General features: G+C 40.2%; 1 protein-coding gene across 1 annotated transcript; it reads left to right on the plus strand.

The window, feature by feature from the left end:
* Nucleotides 1-7,668: 7,668 nt before the first annotated feature.
* On the plus strand, nt 7,669-10,902 carry LOC135570049 (NACHT, LRR and PYD domains-containing protein 14-like). Its single transcript, XM_065016108.1, has 3 exons — nt 7,669-7,888; nt 8,281-10,072; nt 10,343-10,902. The coding sequence occupies exons 1-3, from the start codon at nt 7,681-7,683 to the stop codon at nt 10,536-10,538; spliced, it is 2,196 nt and encodes a 731-aa protein (XP_064872180.1). The 5' UTR covers nt 7,669-7,680; the 3' UTR covers nt 10,539-10,902.
* Nucleotides 10,903-10,998: the final 96 nt, after the last annotated feature.

The following is a 10,998-nucleotide window of genomic DNA, read 5'->3' on the forward strand; positions in this document are numbered from 1 at the left end:
GTATTCAGCAACTGTAACCCCCTGTGTATTCAGCCATTTCACTTGACTCTGAACCTGTTGTACCCCCATTGCACTATAAGGTCTACCTCCACATTGTATTCACATCTGCACTGTAAGGTCTACCCCCTGTTGTCAGCATATAGTCTACACCTGTTGTATTCAGCATTGACTCTGTAACTGGTCCCCCTGTATATACAGCCTGTTGTATTCACATTGACTACACCTGTTTTATTCAGCATTGCACTGTAAGGTCCCCTGTTTTATTCAGCATTTCATAGCCTGTATTCAGCATTGACTCTGAACCTGTTTTATTCAGCATTTCACCCCCTGTATATAGCACTCTACACCTGTTTTATTCAGACTGTAAGGTCTACACCTGTTGTATTCAGCATTGCCTGTAAGGTCTACACCTGTTTTATTCAGCATTGCACTCTAAGGTCTACACCTGTTTTATTCAGCATTTCACTGTATATAGCCTCCACATTGACTCTGAACCTGTTTTATTCCCCTGTATATAGCCTGTTGTATTCAGCATTGACTCTGAACCTGTTTTATTCAGCATTTCCTGTAAGGTATACACCTGTTGTATTCAGCATTGCATTGACTCTGAATTTCCTGTAAGGTCCCCTGTTTTATTATAGCCTCCACTGTTTTATTGACTCTGTAAGGTACCCCCTGTATCATAGCACTGTAAGGTCCTACACCTGTTGACTCTGAACTGTAAACCCCTGTTTATTCAGCATTTCACATTGACTCTGAACTACACCTGTTGTATAGCATTTCACTAAGGTCCTACACCTGTTGACTCTGAACCGGTCTACTACCCTGTTGTATTAGCATTTCACTCCACATTGACTCTGTATTTCCTGTAGGTCTACACCCTGTTGTATTCAGCATTCCACTTGACTCTGAACCGTTGTATTCCCCTGTATATAGCCTCCACATTGACTGTAAGGTCTACCTACACCGTTGTACCCCCTGTAATATAGCCTCCACATTGACTCTACACCTGTTGTACCCCCTGTATATAGCCTCCACATTGACTCTGTACACCTGTTGTACCCCCTGTAAGGTCTATACACCTGTTGTATTCAGCATTTGACTCTAAGGTCTACACCTGTTTTATTCAGCATTTCACTGTAATCTAGCACTCTGTTGTATTCACATTGACTCTGTAAGGTCCCCCTGTTTTATTCAGCATTTATAGTCCTCCACATTGACTCTGAACCTGTTGTATTCAGCATTGCACTGTAAGGTATATACACCTGTTTTATTCAGCACACTTGACTCTGTTTTATTCAACACTGTAACCCCCTGTTTTATTCAGCATTTCACTGTAAGCCTCCACACCTGTTGACTCTGAACTGGTACCCCCTGTATTTATAGCCTCCACCTGTTTTATTGACTCTGTAAGGTCTACCCCCTGTATTTATAGCCTCCACATTGACTCAGCAACTGTAAGGTACCCCCTGTATATAGCTGCACTGTAAGGTCTACACCTGTTTTATTCAGCATTTCACTGTAAGGTCTCCACATTGACTCTGATTTCACTGTAAGGTCTACCCCCTGTTGTATTCAGCATTTCACATTGACTCTGTTGTAATTTCACTGTAAGGTCTACCTACACCTGTTGTATTAGCCTCCACACCTGTTGACTCAGCATTTCACTGTAAGGTCTACCCCTGTATTCAGCCTCCACATTGATTCATTTCACCTGTAGGTCTACCCTGTTGTATTCAGTATTTCAGTCTCCACCTGTTGTATTGATTTCACTGTAAGGTCTACGTACACCCTGCATTTATAGTCTACTCCACCATTGACTCTGCATTTCACTGTAGGTCTACTACACCTGTTGTATTCAGTATTTCACTGTAAGGTCTACCTACACCTGTTGTATTCATTGCCTGTAGGTCTACCTACACCTGTTATATTCAGCATTTCACTGTAAGGTCTCTACACCTGTTAATTCAGCATTGCCTGTAAGGTCTAGCCTACACCTGTTGTATTCATTGATTTCTCTGTAAGGTCTACCTACACCTGTTGTTATTGCATTACACCTGTTGTATTCAGCATTGCACTAAGGTCTAATAATTTGTATTTTCTTAACTCTTACCTTTTTTATTTTTCAAAACTGCATTGTTCAGCATTTCAGTAAGGTCTACACCTGTTTTATTCAGCATTTCACTGTAAGGTCTACACCTGTTTTATTCAGCATTGCACTGTAAGGTCTACACCTGTTGTATTCAGCATTGCACTGTAAGGTCTACACCTGTTGTATTCAGCATTGCACTGTAATGTCTACACCTGTTTTATTCAGCATTGCACTGTAAGGTCTACACCTGTTGTATTCAGCATTGCACTGTAAGGTCTACACCTGTTTTATTCAGCATTTCACTGTAAGGTCTACACCTGTTTTATTCAGCATTTCACTGTAAGGTCTACACCTGTTTTATTCAGCATTTCACTGTAAGGTCTACCTACACCTGTTGTATTCAGCATTGCACTGTAAGGTCTACACCTGTTTTATTCAGCATTTCACTGTAAGGTCTACACCTGTTTTATTCAGCATTTCACTGTAAGGTCTACCTACATCTGTTGTATTCAGCATTTCACTGTAAGGTCTACTACACCTGTTGTATTCAGCATTTCACTGTAAGGTCTACCTACACCTGTTGTATTCAGCATTGCACTGTAAGGTCTACACCTGTTTTATTCAGCATTTCACTGTAAGGTCTACTACACCTGTTGTATTCAGCATTGCACTGTAAGGTCTACACCTGTTTTATTCAGCATTTCACTGTAAGGTCTACACCTGTTTTATTCAGCATTTCACTGTAAGGTCTACCTACACCTGTTGTATTCAGCATTTCACTGTAAGGTCTACCTACACCTGTTGTATTCAGCATTTCACTGTAAGGTCTACCTACACCTGTTGTATTCAGCATTTCACTGTAAGGTCTACCTACACCTGTTGTATTCAGCATTTCACTGTAAGGTCTACCTACACCTGTTGTATTCAGCATTTCACTGTAAGGTCTACCTACACCTGTTGTATTCAGCATTTCACTGTAAGGTCTACTACACCTGTTGTATTCAGCATTTCACTGTAAGGTCTACCTACACCTGTTGTATTCAGCATTTCACTGTAAGGTCTACACCTGTTTTATTCAGCATTTCACTGTAAGGTCTACCTACACCTGTTGTATTCAGCATTTCACTGTAAGGTCTACACCTGTTTTATTCAGCATTTCACTGTAAGGTCTACCTACACCTGTTGTATTCAGCATTTCACTGTAAGGTCTACTACACCTGTTGTATTCAGCATTTCACTGTAAGGGTTACTACACCTGTTGTATTCAGCATTTCACTGTAAGGTCTACCTACACCTGTTGTATTCAGCATTTCACGGTAAGGTCTACTACACCTGTTGTATTCAGCATTTCACTGTAAGGTCTACCTACACCTGTTGTATTCAGCATTTCACTGTAAGGTCTACTACACCTGTTGTATTCAGTATTTCACTGTAAGGTCTACCTACACCTGTTGTATTCAGCATTTCACTGTAATGTCTACCTACACCTGTTGTATTCAGCATTTCACTGTAAGGTCTACTACACCTGTTGTATTCAGCATTTCACTGTAAGGTCTACTACACCTGTTGTATTCAGCATTTCACTGTAAGGTCTACTACACCTGTTGTATTCAGCATTTCACTGTAAGCTCTACTACACCTGTTGTATTCAGCATTTCACTGTAAGGTCTACTACACCTGTTGTATTCAGCATTTCACTGTAAGATCTACTACACCTGTTGTATTCAGCATTTCACTGTAAGGTCTACTACACCTGTTGTATTCAGCATTTCACTGTAAGGTCTACCTACACCTGTTGTATTCAGCATTTCACTGTAAGGTCTACCTACACCTGTTGTATTCAGCATTTCACTGTAAGGTCTACCTACACCTGTTGTATTCAGCATTTCACCGTAAGGTCTACTACTTCTGTTGTATTCAGCATGTGACAAATATAATTTGATTTGATTTGATATTTGAAGGTTAAAAAGGCTTCTGAAGTTTGTAATTTCCACTTTTGAAAAATGTCCATTAATTATAATCCACATAATAATTCAAATGTCCCTTTGCTTCAGGATTATTTTCCTGCTGCAGCAAACTGACTGAAATGAAGATCCTACATGTGTAGCAGTATATCTCTTTAATGCACATGGCTTTATTAGGACGACAGGATTCTCTTTGGACCATTTGACATGTTTTATTTACTGTTGTTTAGGCTGGTTGAATGAGTTCCCTATGAGAGTCTACATCATCTGCAAGACAACAGGCGGCTGCACCAGTTTCCTCACATTAAATTAAAAGTATGTTTGTGACCTAACACACTTACAAAATGGCTGTTGAAACTGTGGGACACATTTCTCTGCAAGAAGTCGGATAAATGTGTTGATTTGAAGGAAAGACGAGCAGACTGGTAAGTCTAGGCTATATAGAACTATATTATATTATAAAGTTAGGTCGTTGAACTATATTATAAAAGCCTCAGAAAAAAATGTGTAGACCTCCACAAGTCTGGTTCATCCTTGGGAGAAATGTCCAAACGCCTGAAGGTACCACGTTCATCTGTACAAATAATAGTACGCACATATAAACACCATGGGACCATGCAGCCGTCAATCCACTCAGGAAGGAGATGCGTTCCTATAGATTAACGTACTATTTTGCGAAAAGTGCAAATCAATCCCAGTACAACAGCAAAGGACCTTGTGAAGATGCTGGAGGAAACAAGTACAAGTATCTATATCCACAGTAAAACAAGTCCTATATTGACATAACCTGAAAGGCAGCTCAGCAAGGAAGAAGCTACTGCTCCAAAACCGCCATAAAAAAGCCAGACTACAGTTTGCAACTGTATATGGGGACAAAGATCGTACTTTTTGGAGAAATGACACAAAAAATAGAACTGTTTGGCCATAAGGACCATCATTATGTTTGGAGGAAAAAGGGGGAGGCTTGCAAGCCAAAGAACACCATCCCAACCATGAAGCACTGGGGTGGCAGCATCATGTTGTGGGGGTGCTTTGCTGCAGGAGGGGCTGGTGCACTTCACAAAATAGATGGCATCATGAGGATGGAAAAATATGTGGATATATTGAAGCAACATCTCAAGACATCAGTCAGGAAGTTAAAGCTTGGTCGCAAATGGGTCTTCCAAATGGACAATGACCCCAAGCATACTTCCAAAGTTGGAGCAAAATAGCTTAAGGACAACAAAGTCAAGATATTGGAGTGGCCATCACAAAGCCCTGACCTCAATCCTATAGAAAATGTGTGGGCAGAACTGAAAAAGTGTGTGCGAGCAAGGAGGCCTACAAACCTGACTCAGTTACACCAGCTCTGTCAGCTCTGAATACTAATTGAGTGTATGTAAACTTATGACCCACTGGGAATGTGATGAAAGAAATAAAAGCTTAAATAAATCATTCCCTATACTTTTATTCTGACATTTCACATTCTTAAAATAAAGTGGTGATCCTAACTGACCTAAGACAGGGAATTTTTACTAGGATTAAATGTCAGCAATTGTGAAAATGGAGTTTAAATGTATTTGGCTAAGGTGTATGTAACTGTACATTATAACCTAGCCTACATTACATAACATAACTAAAATAAAAATATCTAAAATATCTTACTTGTTGCTTTCTGAATGTATGAATGATTTCCCCCTCAGATCAATCATTCCCATTTTAGCCCTTCAGTCTACATATTCAGATTCGTTTAGAAAATAACAGATTGATAATAGCCTACTTTTAGTGAATACAAATAAGTGTGAGACATGACCTTGTGTTGCTACACTGTCTAGAACTACCTTAACAAACAGTGACTTATTATTATTATTGACAGTTACCATGGAGAAGAGATGTCACAACTACATAATCATGTGAATTCATTAAATCATCTGACTGTTTCGATGTGTCTGTTAGTAAATGTTTTTATTTCTGAGAAATAATGAATTATTATGAACAATTGTCATTCAAGAATTAGTTGTCACTATGTTAATCACAACCAACATGCTGGATCTCTGTTTAGTTGTCAGAGGTCTAAAATGAGTCTCTCTGGGGAGAGAGAGGAGGGGGGCCCTGCCTCCAAAATGAGACTCTCTGGGGAACATGACACCACAGCTAAAAGGTGAGATGACAAGTTTGTTCATGTGAAGAGTTTATTTCCAAAATGCTGTATCCCAATCACATTTGTTTTCATCAGAAATGATTGCTCATGGTTACTTTCTATTGGTTCGGTTGCCAGAGACGTGACCCAGTCGTTAAGTATTTTTGTTCTGTATCTATGGATGAGACCCAGTAGTTAAGTCTTTTTGTTCTGTATCTATGGATGACACCCAGTAGTTAAGTCTTTTTGTTCTGTATCTATGGATGAGAGCCAGTAGTTAAGTCTTTTTGTTCTGTATCTATGGATGACACCCAGTAGTTAAGTCTTTTTGTTCTGTATCTATGAATGAGACCCAGTCGTTAAGTCTTTTTGTTCTGTATCTATGGATGAGACCCAGTCGTTAAGTCTTTTTGTTCTGTATCTATGGATGACACCCAGTAGTTAAGTCTTTTTGTTCTGTATCTATGAATGAGACCCAGTCGTTAAGTCTTTTTGTTCTGTATCTATGGATGAGACCCAGTCGTTAAGTCTTTTTGTTCTGTATCTATGGATGAGAGCCAGTCGTTCGTTCTAAATGATCCATTGCCAAACTGGGTGGTAACGTTCTTATCCCTTGCTAGCTAGACAACTACAGATAACTTATAGTCACGTCAAAGAGTGCAGCCAGAATAACAGCAAAGTAGCTGCAGTTCCATTTGTTTTAGCTGTTTTCTAGTGACATTTATTTGGATAAATCCATGACAATGAGCACAATTTCACCTGGAATAGAACATGTGCTCTCTCGTCAGGACACTGTTGTTCAGAGTCCTTTAAACTATCAAAGCCAATGTACCAACATTTCTGAAAACGGATATATAGCGTTTTGGAATGAAACTCTTCTTACAGTATGTTTCTCCATCTGAGCTCAGAGTAGATGAGAGATGTAATGTTTGTCTCTGTTGTGTTGAAGTCCAATCAAGCAGGAGAGACCAGCCTCCCCTGTGCCCAGCGGTCTGTCCATGAAGAGTGAGCGGTCTATGGGTATACCTATATTGTTCAGAGAGGCAGACTTTTCTACTGGACAAAGGTAAGAGGTACTCATGGGTCATGGTCTGTGAGTTAAACAACACTGTCTCTAGTTATTTCTCCTCTCCCATTTTTCAATTTATTTTTGTTGTTTTAATAATCCATAGCCTAATCCTTTTTTCCATTTTCAAAGTCCTGAAACAATATTAAACAAACACAACATTCCCTCCCTGTGTGTTTGTGCACTCCTTGGATGTTTTGTCCCCAGAAACCAACAGGAGAGATCAGAGTCAGAGATTCTCAGTGGTCAGTCTTCCCAGAGTCAGCAAACAGACATGGCCTCCATATTCAGTGTATGTGGTCCTGTTATGTACATTTGTTTTTGTTTACCTCAAGTAAGGTTGATCTGTCAATCATTCATTAATGTGTTAATGAGAAAGCATTTCTTCTCTTGCTTAAATTATTTACATTATTTATTTCAGTTGCTTGAAGAGAATATTATGACATTTGTGAAGAACGAGCTGAAGATGTTCAAGAGGATTCTTAGTCCAGAACTCCCAGAAGGCTTTGAGAGTCAGAAGCAGGATAAGGAAGTGGATGCTGAAGATGAGAAGCAGGAGAGCAGTGCCAGAGAGGGGGCTCTGAAGATCACACTGCACGTCCTGAGGAAAATGAACCAGAAGGAGCTTGCTGACACACTGGAGAAAAGTAAGAGCTGTCTGCCTCATGTTGAATGCTGTTTTATAACAAACATTTAAAAGCTGAAGCTAAATTACAGCTAAAATAGCCGTGTAACACAATGACATTGTACCAGACTTAACACAACACCTAGTGACCTCATCAAGTACAGTAGCAGCAGGGATGTGTTGTGGTGATTCATTTAGACAAGAGAGAATTAATAATACCATCAATAATACCAATAATGATATAATCAGTCACACCGGTGTGTAATGTATAATGAAAACATTTACACATTTATACAGACAGTTACAGTAAGATAATACATTATTACCATTTAAACATTATAGCACAGTCTAACAATACTGTAGGCATTAAATCAGATGTAATATTAATATCCTCTGTGTTATTTCTTCATTCAGATGAGCTTGCTGTGATTTGCCAACGTGAACTCAAATCTAATCTAAAGAAGAAGTTTCAATGTGTATTTGAGGGGATCGCTAAACAAGGAAACCCAACACTTCTCAATAGGATCTACACAGAGCTCTACATCACAGAGGGTGGAACAGGAGAGGTCAATAATGAACATGAGCTGAGACAGATTGAGACAACAACCAGGACACAAGCAAGACCAGAGACTGCAATCAAATGTAATGACATCTTCAAACCCTTAACTGGACAAGACAAACCTATCAGAACTGTGCTGACAAAGGGAGTCGCTGGCATTGGAAAAACAGTCTCTGTACAGAAATTCATTCTGGACTGGGCTGAAGGAAAAGCAAATCAGGATGTTCAATTTGTTTTTTCATTCCCTTTTCGGGAGCTGAATTTGATGAAAGAGAAAAAACACACTTTGATTGAACTTCTCTATCACTTCTCAATGGAAACCAAAGAATCAAGGATCTCCAAATACGACAAGTACAAAATTCTGTTCATCTTTGATGGTCTGGATGAGTGCCGACTCCCCCTAGACTTCCAGAACAACAAGATGTGTTGTGACGTCACAGAGTCAACCTCAGTGGATGTTCTGCTGACAAATCTCATCAAGGGAAACCTGCTTCCCTCTGCTCTCCTCTGGATAACTACCCGACCTGCAGCAGCCAATAAGATCCCTTCTGAGTGTGTTGACCAGGTGACAGAGGTACAAGGGTTCAATGACCCACAGAAGGAGGAGTACTTCAGGAAGAGATTCAGTGATGAGGACCTGGCCAGCAGAATCATCTCACACATAAAGACATCAAGGAGCCTCCACATCATGTGCCACATTCCAGTCTTCTGTTGGATTTCTGCAACAGTCCTTGAACACATGCTGAAACATAAGAGAGAAGAGATGCCCAATACTCTGACTGAGATGTACACACACCTTGTGGTGTTTCATACCATGAAGAAGAATGAAAAGTATCTTGGGAAAGAAGAGACAGGTCCACACTGGAATAAAGAGAGCATTCTGTCACTGGGAAAACTGGCTTTTCAACAGCTTGTGAATGGCAATCTGATTTTCTATGAAGAAGACCTGAAAGAGGCTGGCATTGATGTCAATGAAGCCTCAGTGTACTCAGGATTGTGCACACAGATTTTTAAAGAGGAATGTGGGCTGTACCAGGACAAGGTGTACTGCTTTGTTCATCTGAGCATTCAGGAGTTTCTGGCTGCTGTATATGTGTTCCTCTCATTCAGCAACAACAATGAGAATCTAATGGCCGAACCTCAATCAACATCCAGGAACGTTTATGTGAGGATCAGACAGAAAATTAAAGTCACCGTCTACAAGAGCGCTGTGGATGAAGCCTTACAAAGTGAGACGGGAAACCTGGACCTTTTCCTCCGCTTCCTTCTGGGCCTCTCACTGGAGTCCAATCAGAAGCACTTACGAGGTCTACTGACAAAGACAAGAAGCAGCTCACAGAGCCATGAAAAAACAGTCAAGTACATCAAGGAGAAGATCAGGGAGAATCCCTCTCCAGAGAGGTGCATCAATCTGTTCCACTGTCTGAATGAACTGAATGACCATTCTCTAGTGGAGGAGATCCAAAGCTACCTGAGATCAGGAAGTGTCTCCAGTGATGAACTCTTACCTGCACAGTGGTCAGCTCTGGTCTTTGTGTTGCTGACTTCAGAAAAGGAGCCGGATGTGTTTGACCTGAAGAAATACTCCAGATCAGAGGAAGGTCTTCTGAGGCTGCTGCCAGTGGTCAAAGTCTCCAGAGCTGCTCTGTGAGTAAATACAATGATATTTAAGAACTAATCAGCAGGATGAAATATTCCGTTTAGAGAAAAATATGTATTATTGAATAACATATTGAATCAGTACATTGCTGTTCACATTAGTATAATAAAATAACCATAACATTCTAGGAGACGGAAGATGAATCTACTGTATATGTTGTTTGAGAGAATGAACCAAATGCATCTGCAATTGTCCTTCTACAATCCTGGTGTTAAATGAACAGTGTGTTTGTGAAATCATGATTATCTCTCTGTCAGGCTGACAGGCTGTGGGGTCACTGAGGAAGGCTGTGCTTCTCTGGCCTCTGCTCTGAGGTCAAACCCCTCACACCTGAAAGAGCTGGATCTGAGTAACAATGACCTGAAGGATTCAGGAGTGAAGCTGCTCTCTGACGGACTGGGGAATCCCCACTGTAAACTGGAGACTCTGAGGTCAGTATTCCTGTTGTCATGACGTTGGGCTGGGGGTAGGTTTATGACAGTCATAAATACCTCTTCCCCCCCTTTTCCTCCCTCTACCCTACTGATGTGACATTTAAATCCCCCTTGGTTAACATAGAGTTTCTGGGAACATCAGAAGGTGGGGGGAAATGAATCATATTCTGGTAATCTGACCAATGGAACATATGCAGTGGTACTTAATGAATATGATGTCAGTTCGGTTGTCATCTGAGACATTCTCATCAATGATAGGATGACATAAACTCTAGTCTGAGCATTGTAGTTATCGGATTCACATGGAATTGTTGTTCAATTTAAATGTTTGAACATAAAATTATTGGTGAAAAGATTAAATGTAATTTTAGCTTCCAAATGAGAGATTTGGGTTTTCATAAGGTTAGGGCTCTGTGAAGAGACATGGGCTGTAAAACTATGAAAACACACCCTTCTCCCTCCACTATATAAAGTCTTGA

The sequence above is a fragment of the Oncorhynchus nerka genome, unplaced genomic scaffold (genome assembly GCF_034236695.1).
Source record: "Oncorhynchus nerka isolate Pitt River unplaced genomic scaffold, Oner_Uvic_2.0 unplaced_scaffold_1143, whole genome shotgun sequence".
In the NCBI taxonomy this organism is placed as follows: Eukaryota; Metazoa; Chordata; class Actinopteri; order Salmoniformes; family Salmonidae; genus Oncorhynchus; species Oncorhynchus nerka.

Bases quoted from the DNA above. Each gene is read 5' to 3' on its own strand.
- LOC135570049 (XM_065016108.1), top strand. From the start codon at position 7,681: ATGACATTTGTGAAGAACGAGCTGAAGATGTTCAAGAGGATTCTTAGT. The intron at 7,889-8,280 runs GTAAGAGCTGTC...TTCTTCATTCAG, and splicing joins TGCTGACACACTGGAGAAAA to ATGAGCTTGCTGTGATTTGC. The intron at 10,073-10,342 runs GTGAGTAAATAC...TCTCTCTGTCAG, and splicing joins AAAGTCTCCAGAGCTGCTCT to GCTGACAGGCTGTGGGGTCA.